The sequence below is a fragment of the Anser brachyrhynchus genome (assembly GCF_964034855.1).
Source record: "Anser brachyrhynchus genome assembly, chromosome: 11".
NCBI classification, from domain to species: Eukaryota; Metazoa; Chordata; class Aves; order Anseriformes; family Anatidae; genus Anser; species Anser brachyrhynchus.
The window spans coordinates 2,447,981-2,465,029 of NC_137706.1; the positions used below are offsets into that span (position 1 = coordinate 2,447,981).

At 46.8% G+C, this 17,049-nt stretch overlaps 2 protein-coding genes across 6 annotated transcripts in view; both read right to left on the reverse strand.

Annotated features, from left to right (window-relative positions):
* Positions 1-40: 40 nt before the first annotated feature.
* On the reverse strand, positions 41-3,238 carry BCL2L10 (BCL2 like 10). The gene is made up of 2 exons (XM_080607519.1): positions 2,751-3,238; positions 41-1,214 (listed from the first exon to the last, which is right to left on the reverse strand). The coding sequence occupies exons 1-2, from the start codon at positions 3,150-3,152 to the stop codon at positions 1,083-1,085; spliced, it is 534 nt and encodes a 177-aa protein (XP_080463645.1). The 5' UTR covers positions 3,153-3,238; the 3' UTR covers positions 41-1,082.
* A 137-nt stretch (positions 3,239-3,375) lies between these two features.
* Positions 3,376-17,049, reverse strand: part of GNB5 (G protein subunit beta 5) — a 32,875-nt gene continuing 19,201 nt past the window's right edge. For 2 of the 5 annotated variants that reach the window (XM_080607513.1, XM_080607512.1), the window contains 6 exons: positions 15,297-15,440; positions 12,075-12,166; positions 11,896-11,944; positions 9,224-9,320; positions 8,005-8,171; positions 6,538-7,660 (listed from right to left, as the gene is read on the reverse strand). In XM_080607513.1, coding sequence (XP_080463639.1) covers positions 7,649-7,660; positions 8,005-8,171; positions 9,224-9,320; positions 11,896-11,944; positions 12,075-12,166; positions 15,297-15,440 — 561 coding nt within the window. In that variant the 3' untranslated portion in view covers positions 6,538-7,648. Of the gene's footprint in view, positions 5,588-5,671; positions 7,661-8,004; positions 8,172-9,223; positions 9,321-11,895; positions 11,945-12,074; positions 12,167-15,296; positions 15,441-17,049 lie in introns of those variants that run through there. The other 3 variants (XR_013955921.1, XR_013955922.1, XM_080607511.1) reach the window with 3 other exon arrangements.

Genomic DNA, 17,049 nt, shown 5'->3' on the forward strand with positions numbered 1-17,049 from the left:
TGAGTACTGTCATCCATCCCACCAAATAAGAAGAAAGTTATTGTTCTTTAAAATAAAAATACTCAACATTTATTCACCATTTTAAGTCACCATAGTAAAATTGTACACGCTGTAAGTAACCCAGGAACGTTATTAAAAGCTACCAGAAACATAAGGCAATTTGTACAACCATTGAAAGAAATACACAGCATGTTGAAAATAGAGTGAAATATTACTCAAACAAGACAATGCTTGATACACATTAGAGTGAGAAGAACCAGCATTAAAAATGAAATTTTAAACAAAAATAAAGATGTCATGGCTACAAGTATTATACAGTGATAAATACTTCAAAAATATATTAAGATATATGGAAAATCTTGTTTTGTCAGGGAAATCCAGAGAAATTCCAGCCTCCACTGGATTTCACTATACCAATTAAGGTTTAATATTTAAATTCCTTTCAGTAAGAACGGGTACTGCAGCCATTACGGTCCTGTATCAATACTTATATTCTTGTAGTGTAATGAAATCAGCCTTATGTTATATTAAGCCATAATGCCTCTCACATCGTGGGTACTAATTGCTCTAAATCAACCAATGAGTTGCCTTTCAGTAACAAGCGCCGGGCACCGCGTTTGAAGCCACAAACCATGTTATATCACAGTTGACATTAGCCCACGTTACAGTATTAATGGAAGGCAAGTTCTGAGACTTGCTTCCATTTAAATAAGACGTCTTGAACAGAGGGTTTAGTTGCAAGTCCACCATAGCTTTTTCCTAGCATAACATTGAGTACTCAGAAGTTACAGTACATGAACCGTGGTAATGTTTAGGTTAAACCTTCAAAAAGAAAGTCCAAGGGATGTTTGGAGGCAACAGGTTTTGAACATGAACAAATGGTCGTTTAGTACACATTTGTTTGTGATGTTACCGGGTATCAAGTGAAGCAGTCTATAGCCAAGGATTTGGTGCACCAGTTTTCCAAGACAGTTTAAAAATATAAACTTCTTCTTTGAGGGTCTGTTCTATAGAAAATAGAATGAGATCTGGTAAAATGTCAGTTTGAGAGTACTTTCCCACCGCAAGATCCGTTCATCAGCCTATCGCACCACCAAGAGAAAAGCTAATCCTGCTATTCCAAACCCTGCTGCTGCCATTATAGCATTGCTTATGGTACTGTTCTGGTCAGCTGGTTGAGAGCCATGCCTGCCGAAGAAGCGACAGAAGCCATCCTAGAAAAGCAAGAGAAAGGACATTGAGTTGGTTGGCTTAATAATCAGTTTTCTGTTGTTTTGAATACAGTTTGAATACAGTTTGGTTCACAATCTGAGCACACCGCCTGTCAACTGCAGAAATTTCTATTTTAATCATGAAAGTCTAAGCCCTATTGTCTTCAGCATATGAAAACGCTTTGTGTGAGCTTTTGCAAAAAAAAAAAAAAGAGAGCAATAGCTAGATGTGCTTGCATGCCTTGCTCAAAAGACAATTGCAAACTTCCTATCGAGATGTTCAGCATGTCACTATATTATTTTCACCCTTTTAAGCAAGTTTCTGATCACAGCTGCCAGCATTGTTCCCCCTCATTCAAGTTTCAGAAAGTATCTGAAACACAGGATATGGAAATTTCCACTTAAAGACAGGAGCCTGAAGCTTGTCCCATCTTGGTCAATGCATGACTCTGATTACATATTCTCTTGGAAGGGCCAAGTGGATGCTGCTCAGAGCTGACCTATGACAGAGCAAAGCTGGCAGCTGCTCTACCAGATCTTTATTTGTGATAATCAGAAGTGGCAGCAATACAACTCCAGATGGTCATGTTTGAACTCTGTTCAGCAGATGTCTATGTAAACAAGTTATACTCTTAATTTCTTCCGGAACTTTGTTCTTTACACTCTAATTTGCGCGAACAGGCAATGTGATTCTGCTAAATGACAGTTTGCATCACAACCAACCACCATATCGCTCCTAACGTTCAGATGGACGAGTGACCACTGGAAAACCAAGTTCATTTCGGTCTCTGGAAAAGTCAACGAGTCAATGGCTCATTCTCCCCCCTCCCTTTTATCTTTAGTGCTTATTTGTACTGGCATCAAATACTCCACTAGTACTGAAAGTAGGAAATTTAAAGTTCTCTGGGATAGCTGACAGCTTGCTTGAAAACGCGGGCGGAGCTGCTCAGATGCCTGAAGCACCATCCTTTCAGCAGATATCTCAAGCGGTGGAAAAGCACTAACTGCCGTGGCTTTACGTCGCAAGACACGATGAGGCTACTGCCCACGCTTCCAGGAGACCCCAACCTCACCAGCTCTAGAGCAAGCAGGGATGAGAGCCACGAGTCTTCATTCACAAGGATGTCCGGGGACACACACCGGTATTTGGCATTCATACTCGGAGGAGACCTGCGCCAGGCTGTTCTCTAGCGTCAGAGGCCGCAGCCCCGAGGAGGAGGCGCACCGTGCCCCCAGAGCTCGGCGGCACCGCTCCGCGACCCGCGGCGGAGCTCAGAGGGGCCGCGCCGGCCGCCAGCACCTTCAGAGCCCCCTGCGCACGCCGCCCACCTCAAGCCCCCAACCCCGCGCCCACCGCCTCCCGCCGGGGTTGCCCGCAGCCCGCAGGCGGCCCCCGAGCCGACGGCTCCGGCACCGCCCGGAGCCGAGCCCAGCGCCGCCCCCGGGGAGGCGACGGGCCCGAGCCGCCCCCGGTTGCCCCGCGGCCGGGCACCCCCTCCGGCCGCAGCCCGCCCCGCCTCGCCGCCCGGCCCCGCTCACCCATCCGCCGTGCGCCCGCAGCCACTCGCCCCGCTCCTCGGCCAGGTAGGCGGCCAGCGCCTCGGCCAGGTGGCGCGGCCCGTCCCCGCAGCCGCGCTCGCCCAGCGCGGCCGCCAGCGTGCCGGCGAACACCACGAGCGCCAGCAGCCGGCCCCAGTTGAGGCCGCCGTCGGCCTCCAGCTGCGCCGCCACCCGCCGCAGCAGCGCCGCCGCCTCCCGCGGCTCGGCCCGGGCGAGCGGCGCGCAGGAGCGGAAGAAGGGCCGCTCGCAGCGCTCCAGCTCGGCCGCCGCCCGCCGAAGCGTGGCCGCCGTGGGGCTGGGCGGCAGCGCGGCGCCGCCGCCGCGGTGCTGGAAGTAGTCCTCCAGCAGCAGCGCCGTCTCCTCCTTCAGCGAGCCCGGCATGGCGGCGGCGGCGGCCCCGGGCGGCTGCGGCCCCGCAGCAGCTGCCGCCGACTAAGAGGCGGGGCGGCCCCTCCGCCCCCGCCGCCGCCGCCGCCGCCCGCACGGCCCGGCCCGGCCCGGCCCGGCCGCTCTGCCCCGCCCCGGCCCGCCCCGCCCCGGGGCACCCTGGCGGAGCGACGGGACCGTCTGCGGCCCGCGGGGGGCCGTCAGCTCCACGCGTGGCCCCCCAGGGCGGACGTCTCCACGCGCGGCCCCGCGGTGGTGGCGTGGCCCCAGCCCCCGGTCTCTGCACCTAAGGAGCCGCAGGGTTCCGGGCGCTGTAGGAGGAGTGCCTTTTGTACCCGTCGAGCAGACACGCTGATGGTTGAGTTTCGGCAGACGTGCGGGCAATGCTTAGGGTTTAGGATCTAATTTAGGCCTTCGTGGTACAAAGGCTGGGCCCGTCAGCGCTGCTGGCGTGAAGTAAAATGGCTGAGGACAGGACCAGCAGAGTGCTGGTGGCTGTGCAGCACCCGGGACCTGGGCTGCTGGAGACCCCCTGCACATCCCCACTGCACCCTTTGAGCTGTGAGTGCTGCTCACTGCTTAACAGATAATGCAAGCTCATAACTACGACCCCAAGATTTACAGCAGGGCCCGGAGCAGGTACTAACACAACCACACTCACCTTGCTTTTGCCTCCTGCTCTGTGCCAGCGTCCAGCTGAGGCAGGCCAGAGCACAGCGTAGCCAGCGCTAGGGAAAGGTGCTGCTGCAGCTGCCTGGGACTGGCTCGTGCCCCTGTCCTGCAGCAGCCTGGGTCACGCTCGTGTCACACAACAGGCTCCAGGTGCCCAACGCACCAGCACAGGATCGCTCACCTTCACCTATCTTGAATTACAGCTGTCTTGGTTTTACACAAGTGATTATACAGCGATCCCTGATAAGCCATTAGCAAATCTAAAAATAGATAGTTGGAATCAATCCTGTTGCAATTTCTCAGATCACTATCAAGAATTGGCCTGCTCTCTTAGAGTCGTTCCTAAGGCAAACTCGTAGTTTTACATCCCCATATTTGGCATTTTTGTTTTAACTGGAAAAATCTAGTCTGTGTCTATGTGCTGGAGCAGTAGCTGGAATAATCACGTAACTTTTCACCAGTGCCTTACACACATGCTTTTTAACTAGAGTTTTCCTTACAATTGTTAATCCCGGAGCAGGAATTTCCTATTGCATTCCTCACGGCAGGAGAGCAAGAGGGAGAGGTTGCTATTTCTCTAGCAATATCCTCTTCCACCCTTCCTGTTTGTACGACATTTTTGTTCAACAGGATGGAGCTGTCTGACAGTGACTGCCCGAACTGCAGCTTCCCTCGCACACCGCACGTTTCCCTTGGCTATGGCCAGCTGGCATAGCTTTTCAGGACTGCTTCACCTCTACCTCCTGGCTCGGGCTGAGGTCATCGGAAAGGTAGGGCTCGTGCTGGGGTTCTGCGCTGTGACGCTGCTACTTCACTTTTCCAACAGGAAAATGCTTTTCCGAAGCCTCCCTGGCCGACCTTAGCAGGTCAGATACTTTGGATATTTTAGTGCCCTGTTCCTCTGTCTTCCTTTATCTGATGGGAAGTTCAGGCCTGTCCTGGTTCACAGCTTTCACCATTACCACAAGAACAAAAAGGTGCTGAGTCCCTGCAGCCCTGCTTCGGAGACCACGGGTAGTGGTGCTGAAGTGATGCCCATGGGATTTCTCCCTGCAAGGACAGAAGTGCAAGTTCCAGTGTCGGTCTCATCCTCACTGAAACTGGTGACAGTTTGGGCACTGATGTCACTTGGAGTAAGCTGGCTCAGCATTTTCCCCAGCCCCTCAGAGGAAAGGAAAGGAAATGAAACAATGTGCCTAAATTAAGGTGGTGCTTTTGTCAGTGTCTGAACTGAGCACTTCCACCAACAGCCTTCGTGCTGACCACAAAACCTTCTTTAAAGCGGGGAGGACAGCTGAACCCAGCACAATTCTCCTCTACTGACAAGGCAGAAAGCTGAACTGCTGTATCTCAACATGAGCTGCAAACCGGATTTACCCAAACAGCAACAGCCTGGGGCCTCGACAGCATTTCAGTGCCCTGCGCTCGCTGGCGTCGCACTGTAACGCGAGGACAATCCCGTGCTCTCGCAAAACACATACTTTGCATTTTCCAGTACATTCCTGGGTATGGTCATTTCTGGAAAGAAAACATCACATGTTAGCTATGATCCTTCTGAGCAGGAAAACACAACCTGAATTCTGGCCTTCTGAATACAAAAGGAGCTCAGATGGAGGCTCAAGTATTTTCAAGGGCTATTCTCGGAGTTGTTGTGGCTTACCCTGGATATTACTAGAAGGTATTCCAAAAGCAATTGTCCGGTAGATCTGGATTTCACTCTAGATTTTTGCAGAACAAATGTCCTAAGAAGCTGTATGCTGCAAAAAGTAAATGTCAAAAAACAGAAAACAGCTACCATTGCAAGTACCTGACTGATGGTAAAAATGACTATATATGTGTTCTCAGTATGTAAAATACAATTTATTGTATTTAGGCCATTCATAAGTATCAACACAATGTAGTATGTTTGGAACAAATATCTTACCAATAAATACTATCTAAACATAATATTCATCTTTTGATCAAATGTGTACAGTGTATTGACTCGATATTGCACAGTGAGCTATCTATATATAACATTACAATTTCCTTAGTGCATTCAGTTTGTTACAGGGATAGCTTGCCACAAATATTCCAGAGCATCAGAGCTTACTTTTCCAAGCAAAACGAACAGAAATTTCATTAGGGACTGAAGGCCGATACAAATGTCAGTGTTCTAATTTAACTGGTTATGGATTCATGGAACCTGATGTTTTTATGAACGAGAAGACCGTTTCTGGTACAATTATACATATGCATATATATATTTAAAATCCTGTTTTAGAATAGAATGAGGATATTATCATCAAACTTACGTGAACAGCCAACTCCAGTGATTGCTTGTTTCATCTTGTTTCAATCTAAATATAAATCCTATCTTTGATCTTTTCGGAGATGCATCTTATCACTTGCATTTTGAAGGGCAGGCTGTGCAAACCCCCAGCATTACTCCAGCACTTCTCTCCTGTCAGTATAAACAAAGGTGACACGCTCTAGTCTCAATTGTTCTCAATGTAGGAATGCAGATATAATTTTCAAATGGTTCTATAATTAACTCTATCTCAGCTATATCTGATTAAATCTTAATTCTACAGCATCAGCTCTGCATGGGGATAGTCCTGTCAGCATCTCCCTGATGGGCTTGCACTCTGGTGAGCCCAGTATTAAATGCTGGCAGGACTGTGTCTCTCAGCACGTCTTCACCAGCTTACTGTTTTTCATTCTCAAGTCCAGCTACTGCAAAACTGTCTCGCTTCAGTATGAGAGCTGTTAGAGTAAGGACTGTACAGTTTGGCTTGTAAGGTTTGGCCTGCATTTGCAAGGACTTACACTGTTCTGATGTTGCAAAAGGATCTTTAAATGGAAATACACTGCCTTAAAGCACATTTAAGGCTATGTTACCCTGCAAAAGTGGTGTGAATGGCTCAAAATGCAAGCGAGAATCATGATCACAGAATGACTATGACTGACTTGGAAAAGATTTGACCATCAGTGTAACGGTGGTTAGAGCTTAGTGTGTAGTGTCCCTCAGTGCTTAGCGTGTAGCATCCTTTAAGTAAAAGAAAATTCACTCACCAAGTGATACAATTAAAAATTTCTAAGAAACTACTGGTTAAATATTACCTCATGATTATGTAAATCATGTTTATATTCCTCATATTTGCAGTTTATTGTATTGTATATATCTAGATTTTTTATATTCAGATAACAGAGATGAAATACTTATTTCTACCTAAAAAGACGGTAGGAAAAAACGGGGATTGAAAGGATTTTTTTTTGTACAAAAAATACATTTTTATGACAACAGCCAACAACTTCACAGTAGGGCCTCTACTTACTACCAAGGTTCAGAGGTTCAGTCATCCATAAAGTATCCATGCCATCATAAAGTGTCAGAGTTGCTTTTCTTCCCACTTTTCAACACCAGAATTCAATGCACTACTATGGAATGCTTCCAAAGTCTTATGCTACACCCTGATAAAATCAGTAATCTTTTTTTTTTCTTTAAAAAGGAATTCAAACCATGCAAATAAATACATAATGTGCACTGAAATACGCATTTCTATGATACAGATGACTTCAGAGAAAGGTCCCTTCATAATTAGCTAAACTAGTTCTAATAAAAGATAGTTTCAAAACAGAATTAAAACCATTTCATTTTACTGCAAGTTGATGTTTGCTATGTGTTCAAGCAGATTACGTGTTCTATCTAGCTGTGTTAATCTGTGGGTTCAGTGTCATTCTTCTGTAGTGTAGTGAATATCTGATTATTAGGGGGCCATTTTTATGATGTTTTTGTAGTCCAGGTCTTCATTTGATTGTGCATACAGGATCTCATGTTAAGCCCAGATCTGCAGAAAGAAAATTGAACAATCATTTATTCAATTCTTTGACTGTTCCCTCAAATACTTTATTAAAATTTGGCAAGCAGTCAGATTAATGTCACAGAATATCAGCAGCAATAATATTATTTAACAAGCAAGTTCAAAATTCCCTCAACTTCAACAGTTCTTCTAGCCCTTTGTGGGGATTTTTTAATTTGAATTTTCTGTTCATGTTTTACACTGCAGGTTTTATATTTTCGTTAGTCCCTCTAGAGTCGATTTTCCTGTAATAACCCTTCCCCCTACCCTTCTTTTTTAAAAACAAACAAACAAACCAGCAAGCACCCAAGCCAGGTGCTCCCAGTGCTTACTCGGAGAGTGTGGTCCCAGGACCCTGAGCAGAATGCTGTCCCGTCGGGAGACACCCGCAAGGTGCTGACACGATTTTCATGTCCAAACAGAATAGACACACGGGACCCTTTCAGCACATCCCAGACATTGATGGTGTAATCGTTATAACCTGCAAACAGCAGACGACCTACAAAGAAAACGAGATTTCAAAAAATAAACTCTTAAGTGGGTAACATGTCTTCACTCCAGCAAGGGCTTTCTGCAGGACACTGAACACCCAGCGAGCAGCAAGCCAGCTTTCCCGTACTGACATACACAGCTGCCCTCTGCGTACAGTGAGCCCTGGCCACTGCTTCCCCCAGACTTGTGCTCCTGTTAGGCACACCTGCTTCACTGCTGAGTTATCCTTACTAAATGCTGAACTATTTATAAAATGAGTTAGTCGAAAACACAGCTAAAGTTGAGCTAAGTTATATAGAATCTGCTCAGTCATTAGAGACGGGGGATCAGTCCAAACCACATCAGACTGAACAGCACTTCAATGGCTTATCAAGGCTAGTAATACTTTGCTTAGACATTACTCAAGGAATTGAATACAAATGGCTGAACAATTAGTATACAATTTGGTAAGTAATTCATGGTCCCCAGTGGGACAAGCTGCGGTGCCTGTGACATGCACGGAGAGAGACATGTGCCTCTGCCCTGGGCGGAGGGCAGCTCACCACCCGCTCGTCCCCACGCAGGCTGACCGGAGGAGCTCTGCGCCTGTGCTAAAGAAGGGGTGGGAGGCAGGAGAGGGAAGACCCAAGCTCACGTCTCTGCATCTGCATTGAAAAATGGTAATGGATCAGTCTTTGTGATCCTTAAAGTACTTTTACTATCTATTAATCATTTATTATCCTTTTATAAACTATTTATGTAAGCGCGCTTTATATCCGAGTTACACTTCATGTTTCCTTTGAAACATTTTTAATCATTATTGTGAAGTTCTAGCCCAGCTGTAGTTAATAGCGAAATATTTGCGCCTTCATTATAGCCAGAAAAATGCTTTTCATTGCTACAATGAAGCAATAGCCAGCTAGATAATTTAAAGAGTAATTCATTTATTTATTTATTTTACAGAGAACGATTTTGGTATTCAGTGCTGGTTTTGAAATGCTTTATCAAATTAAACTGACAAAATTTTACAGTCTGCCACAAATCCCAACACCACGATAACCTTTGAAGTTCAGGTCTCACCACTGAGAGAGAAGTCCACACTGGATGCTCCAAAAATGATGCTCTCTTTGGAATAAATTGCTACTTCTCTGTCTGCACGAAGGTCATATAAACGACACTAGGATTAAAACAAAAACAACACGTGCCTCAGTAAAGCCTGCAGTCAATGGCTAGCTTTCATTGAAAAAATGAGAGTCGGAAGGACTGCAGCCTAGCAGGCATCACAGGAAATGGCTGCTTGGCTTCTTTCCTTTTGTTACTTTTGCCTGCTGTAACTGGGGCTCCTCTGGAGGTTAATGGACAACACCACAAGGCAGTTTTGTATAAACTGAGTGAAGGACTTGCTTTTCCAAATCTTTTCTCTTAGCCTTCTTTCTGTCCTGCTATAAAGGGAGAAGTGGTGGGGTTCGGACCATGGATACCTACTGAAATTTCTCCCGCTCTCAGACTACTCTCTTGGTTCCCCACTGTGGTTTCCTACGTGTTAGGGTATCCTGCTGCTTACTGACTGGCTGTGCATGGGGGCACAGTTCCTAAGGACAACAGTTCAGCCATAACTGGAGCCTTGGAGACAGCTTCGGTAACACTGCCCACACAGCACGGTGCTCACGGCAGTCCCATGGCAGGGGGAACAGCCTAAATACTGCTCCTTGCTGTAAGACAGGATAGCAAGCAGCCTGGTCTGTGTGTCTGAAAAAAAATGCATGAAAATAACTTAAGTGAAATGCTACACTTTCCTACAGATCTTTGGTTTTCCTTTCTTATGGAAAATCCCCCATCACCTCTGCAATCTTGACTTCCTGTTTTCAGCTATTGCCAGCGTACTTTGGCTTGATTAATATGAAATAATGCATAGACAGACCAGACTTCATTGCCATTCAGAATGGCAGCCTGTTAGCCCTGAAATCAAAATTTGAAACCAACTGAACTGAAAACGTTCCTTAATATGTTAAGCTTAAACAAACACTGGGCAGCTGGATTTGTTAATATTAATACTTTACTCATGGAAAACGGCTGATATGCACGCCTGCACATAAAGGAGAGGCTGTTTCACTGGCAGGGCCGTGGGAAGCTGCAAGGTATGCGGAGCCCAGCTTTCCAGTGCTCCACACTGATGATTAATTCTATCAGACTGTCCCGATAGGGAGTCAGGGTCACCACAGGTGACAGCACTGCTGTGTGAGCATGCTTTTATGGCTTCCCTTCAGACAGTCAGAATTACATGTTCCTCGAAATCCCTCAGGATATGCATCAGGTCAAAGTACCCAGCGGTGTACCAGTCCGAACACTGCAAACACCAGCCTCTTCACTTAAACAATGACGTGGACAGAAACTGCCAAAACCTCTGCCAAAATTACAAAGGTGGAATTTCCCATTCTCCTACTCAGGTCAGGGGCAACAGGAGTAGTTAACAGAGCAAAAAAAAAAATAAAAAAAAAATCATCAAACGGGAGCCCAGAGCCTGTGGTACTGGGCATAAAAAGAGAGCACTCTCGTTGGAATTTAGTGACGGACAATTTCTCCTTTTCACTCTCTCAGCATCTCAAATGCTCACAGTACTGCACCCAAATGTGCAGAGACTTACCACAGAGCTAGAGGTATACATTTATAATAGAAGCTTTTAAAACTATGCACACTCCTTCTGGAAGAGCCTTGGAGGGTCACCACATCCACTGAAGAAAAAGGGAATGTTTCTAGTGAGCTGAGACAGTTTGGGAGTAGTCTCAAAACATGCTCCTAGGGCACAGTACTTTAGAAAGGTTCATGGTCTTCACACGACTCAGTATGATGTTTGAATAAGCAGGAGAAGCAAGGTGCCAGGCGCCTCCTGAAGGTCTGCTCTTGAGTTACACTTAACTGCCAGCTCAGCTCCTGCAGGGCTGTGATACAGGCAGAGAGCCTCGTCCCCTCTGGGGACCCACCAGCTGTAGTGAGACCCTGGCCATGCACATCAGTGGGGGCCTGAGGGCACCAGGAGGTAAGTGGCATCTTGCATGTAGTGTACTGAGCAACATTACCTGTCAATACGTACAGTCAATATGTACTCTGCTAGCAGCTTGCTCATAGGTAAGATCCAGGAAGGGCTATTATATCATCGAGGATGACCTGGATGCAGTGACTCATTGCAGTGAAAAGCGACAGTGACTCAGGCTGTCAGGGAGAAGAACAGCCAGGGCCAACCTGGTGCTGGGCTCTCAGGATGCACAGAGCTGCTGAGGCCAGCTGGCTGCACCTGCCCAGAGCCGCACTAAGCCCACGGCCCCTCCACTGCCTGGGACGTGCACGTCTGTGTTCAGGCTCTCTTCATGCCTTGCACTGCGCCGCTCCTTCTGACAAGCTGCAGGGTTTATCTGGTTCCTCCCATACTGTGACCAACAACTATATGAAGCCAAATCTCTTCCAGTAAGACAACTAATTTTGTTCATGAAACTTCAAAACACAGAAAATAGAGTATTTGTACCTCATGTAGAAAACTTTGCAGAGGTGACCTACAAAGCATTACTAGATTTTTCCTATAGCACTATATCCAGTATTTAATATGTATTATAATAAAGCATTATTGTTTTTTCAATATTGGTGTCAAAGGCCCAGTTTAGCCACTTACGAGACTTCTGTGAATATTTTTCCTTTTAGGAAAATCTTACTTGGGAAGTAACAGAACTTCCCTAAATTATGTTGCTGAATTGACATACCGTAGCATCGTCTGAACCAGAGGCAAAAGCATCTCCACTTGGGTAATATCTGTGCATGAGTAAAAAAAAAAAAAGACCAGAATACATTACATTATTATTTGGATGAGAACAGGCTTCAAAAATAGAACCAGTGCATGGCTCAACATCGCAAATGTGTCCTCTCCCACAAACATACTGACCTGACACTGTTGATATCTGAATCATGGGTTTCAAATGACTGGATACATTGACCAGATCGCATATCCCAAACCATGGCTTTCTTGTCACATCCCTAACAAGACAAAATAAATTTACTACATAAGAGTAAACAATGGCATTCATCCCCTGTGTACCTGCTACACATTCACAGGGCTCTGAACATCAGAGCTCCAATGGGAATCAACCAGCAAAGCAGCTCCAGAACCTGCCATACTGGTACACCAGAACCCGGTGCAGCTGCAGGTTGGAGGGCTAAGCCATGGAGGCTGACCCTCAGCAGGTGCAGTGCTGCCACGGGGCGCAGCAAGGGCAGCTGGAGGGGGGATGTTGTGCTGACAGACCGGGGTGGTGCGCAGGCAGGCCCATGCTGCCCAGCACTCACAGCCCTGCTCTGCTCATGCTGCCCCTGTACCCGTGTCTGCAGTTCCCCCACGCCACGGAGCTCCATGACTGACTCATTCCTTTACCACTTTACATGCCTGATATAAAAAATTAACAACCAGCATTAAAAGTTTTATGCTAAATGCTTTTCATACACCAAAACTGAAATAAATGTCTCTTGCTCATCCTCACATCCGAGTTAACTCCTGCCGTGGCTCAGCACCCACATGCTCAATGGCAGGACTGGAATGAGGAAAGCAGCATAATGGTGTTTCAGCTCACTGTCAAGCTCTAACCTGCCCAAGCTGTGCTTTGACGATTCAACTCTCAGGGCTTCCTGAGAGGTGCACAGCACCTCAAATGCTTTGAGTGACGCGCCCAGCCCATTTAGCCTGCAACGTCCTCAGTGCAGGGACCACCTCATGCCTGCAGGACCATGAGGCTGGTCCTGCTGTCAGCTGCAGTGTCTTGCTGCTGTCACAACAGTGGCAGCAGGAAAAAGAGCACGGACTTTTATTTTAAGAGTGATGTGAGATTTTAATAAACATGACCCTACCGGGGGGAAGGCAGTAAGTAAGCAGGCTCAGCTCCGGGGAAGGCTCAGCCTCTCTGAGCAGGTCCCCGTTGCCACCATGCCGTGTGGGCAGCACAGCGGAGCCCAGGCAGCTGCTGCTCCTGCTGTGCTAGCGCATGCTGCTCATCAAACCGTGCCACACATTATTTATTTTTAAGCAAATATAATTGCTAGTTAAATTAAACAGTCTCTTCACAATTCAAGTCTCTCTTTTTTTGAAACTGTCTCATGAAATGAAATCCCAGATTTTTACTAATGATGTCATTATTTAAAAGAAGCAATGTTCCTTAGTACCAACTTGTGGTTTCTGTGTAGGGGAAACCACACAGCAGAGAGAAAATTTTGGATTCAGCACATTTCCCCCTGAAGCCCAAGCCCAGCCCTTCACATTGCTTCCATGTGCACCATTCTTACTGACCTCTCTGGGTGTTTGGGGACAAGACCAATCTGACAAGCTGGTGCTTTGACTCCTAAGGTTTGAAGGAGAAACCAGCAACCACCTGTGGAGAGATGGCCCCCTGAGTGCTTTCCAACTCTCCCCAAGCAGCAGCGCTCCAAGGGTTCTGAGAACAACAGCCTGGGACTCAGCCCTGTGTTCAGCTAGATCTACAAGGCACGCTGTGATTTTTAAGTAGTTAAATGCAGTAGCTCCCAGTCTACATGCTGTTGCATTGGCACTGCTTATTTCAGCTCAAGATTACTGGATTGCATAGCCACAATACACAAGGAGTCTCTCCATGACACCGTACCGTCAGGCTGCACTGCTTTGGCTGTACCCGCAGTGACTCAGTAGAAGACAGACCCTCACTGAAGTGGTGTTTTGCATTTGATGAGTTAACTGAGACGCTGTAAACACAGACATGCCCAAGCTGCTACACTAACACAAGTATGACATATTCTCTTAGCAGTACCATAGCTGCTTGCGATTCTTTGCCCTATAATAAGCTGAGCTGTTCCCAGGGAGAATCAATCTGTCCTTTCTGGGAAGTGAGCTCGGTGGCAGGAAAGCCCGGGAGGAGTAAACGCGCTCAGATGGAATTAGCTTTCAGTCACGCTTCAGAGCAGCTGTGCTAGCTAGCAGCAAGCAAACTGGGCCAACATGCTAGGCTTTGCTCCTGATGGGCCAGCCAACTTTGATAAAAAGAGCCATAACTGAGGAGGTTGAGGTTTATTGTGTAGGGATAGGACTGTGATTCCAAGCACAACAAGTGGAATCCCCTAATCGATGTGCCCTCTGGCACAAGGGCCATTTCCACCAGCAAGCACAGGGCTTAGAAATCAGGTACCTACAGCAAAGTTACTGGTAGCAACCTGCCTCCGATAAGAGTTCATCTCCCAGCTCCTAACAGATCTTACTTGCAAACGTGACTTCCGATGTGGGAAAGACCAGCACCACCTTGAACAGGAGCTGAGACCCTACCGGCTTATTTTTGGGCCTTGCCCGCCCTACTGTGTGACCATGGCTTGGCTGCCTGGGGACAGCAGTTCCTCAGCAGCAGGACAAGATTTGGAAGATGTCCACAAAGTTTCAGATTCTGGTACTTTCCCAGAACCACTCCTGTGGCCCTGGTGAGGTTTGTGTGTTCTTCTGGGGCACGGTGGGGAGCACGCAGCATTTGACTGACAGAGAAAAAAAAAGCCTCTGGCACCGCTGGAAAGCACGGGGGACTCAGCAACAGCTGAAGATGTGGCCACACCTCATCTCTTTGCACCAACTTGTTCGAGGGTCTAGCCAGCGCCCAAGCTACCCCCTGGTTTCTGGGGAGCGGTTGAGCAACGCAGTGGCATGTACGTTATTTACCGCCCTGCTCCGGTGCCCTGGCACTCCTTGCTCGGCTCCAGAGGGCTGGGCATGACGAAGGAGCCAAAGGCAGGAGGCTGTCTGCTGTGCCAGGCTCCCACCCACTGGGGCTCCCACCTCCGCCTGTGCTAGGAGCCCAGGCTGTAACCCCGAGCCCTTCCCTTCCCGGGAGAGGTGTTTTGATCTCGGGCTGGGTTGCTTTGGTGTGGGGTGGAATCTGCTAAGTAAGCAGAACTGCAGTCAAACTGGCGGGGTGGGTTTGATCCCACAGACAGAGGTTTAATTTGCTCCAGCTTGGGAAACGTGCTTGCAGTGAAAAGGTTGCACTGGGGCTCCCACTACATATTCCAACACTTCCTCAATAAGATGATCCTGAGCTTCCTGCTTTGCTGCTTTTTCCCTCCCATTTTCCTTAATTTTACATTATGATAGAAAGTTCCTGCTTACCCCTGAGACAAATGTATTTCCAGTTTCAGAAGGGGCCAGGTCCAGGCACAGGACGTCAGCTCCATGACCATGGAAACTCTGTAGAAGCTGCCCGCTCTCAACATCCCATAGAGCACAAGTCCCATCTCCACTTGCTGTCAGAATCTATGGGACATGGCAAGAAAAGTCACAACACAAAAATCAGCAGATGATCGCAAAGATGATTACAACGAAACTACTGTCATCCTATACATACACCAAGGACAGCTTTAATTTCATGAAATATTATACAATAAATCGAAGTCATAAAAGCAATGCCATTCTAAGCAGAGTTTGTGGTTTTTATTTTTTAAGCAAAGAAGTGAGAGTGGCATATTGACACAGCTATACCTACACAGTGTTCCAGTAATGCTCAGTTTGGTGCAGAAGGGTTTAAAAATGGATGCCACCAGGGATCTGCTGGCATTTCCAAATCCTCCAAAAAGGAGGTAGAACTGGTATTCCTGTCTGCTCCTGTATTTCACCCTATCCATATTTAGGCTGCTGGAATTCAAACTGTGCGAAGAACTGTTGGAGTTAAGTACACCTGTTTTAATATACCTGTATACTTGTTTAACTCCTTAAGTTTTTTTTCTTTTTCTTTTTTTTTTTTTTTTCCCCTGCTTCAAATAGCCAGGTTAAGCCCAATGAGTTGGGTTTAAGACATGGATTTTTTGAAAGGGCAGTGAGCCTGTCTAGACAGTTTTTTGACAAGTTCATCACGTCTCACTTTTCCAAAACCATTTATGTGCAAAATGACTTGAACATATACTGACCAAACATATCTCGTAGCTTCTCTCATCTGCTACAGCATTTGTAGAAAGCACATGTGATTGGTGCTTGTGATTGTGGCTAAATCCTGACGATGTTCAATTGTTCAAAATTTCCCGTTGGCACCCAAAGCTGTTACGCAATCACAAATTTTCTAGGTTGAATGGGTCCCTGTACACAGGCGTGGGAGAGACAAGGGTGACCACAGAACAACTCAAGATACTCTGATTCTGTAACCATACAAAGTCTTCGGCACAGATTATTCCCATGTTCAGTGGGGAAACGCAGGGGGATCCCAGTGGGTGGTTGGAAATTAAAAAGAAAATACTCTTCAAGAAGAAAATGATCACAAAATCATGAAACCATTCTCAGAGTTGCATAAAAGATGAACACTGATCATGTTTGACAGATGCTCCAAAAAAACTCCTCCCAGAAACAGAGGTCTGCACAGCTGCAGAACAGCCCGTTCTGAACCCTCCACAGAACACATGAATATTCTGAGATAATAATAGCTGAAGAAGGTCCTGAATTTTCTTTCTGATCTGCTTTTGAGCCTGGATCAATGAATTTCTCTACTTTATTTGTACTTGGATAGAGGAGTGAAGGTACTGCGGATGAGGAAATGAAGACTTTCAGCTCTGAGGATTTGCTCTTGTAATAGTATGGAAGAAAGACAAAGGGAACAGGAGCAGCTAAAGGTGTAAGGGAAAAGTCTGTTGAGAGCCCAGGGCTCCAGCTAATGCTTAAAGCAAAATGTAATGGACTCAAGTTCAGGGTATAGCTATAAAACAAACAAACAAACAAAACACAGAAGGGAATTAAAAATCTTTGCTTTTAGACTCTGGCTTCCTCCATGAGGGGCTCTGGCAGCACTGGACAGGAATCCTCACCCAAAACGAAGAGGCGGTGCTTGCACATGGCAGGGGACAGTGGGGACACGGCCCCGGCTCGCCACGAGCGCAGG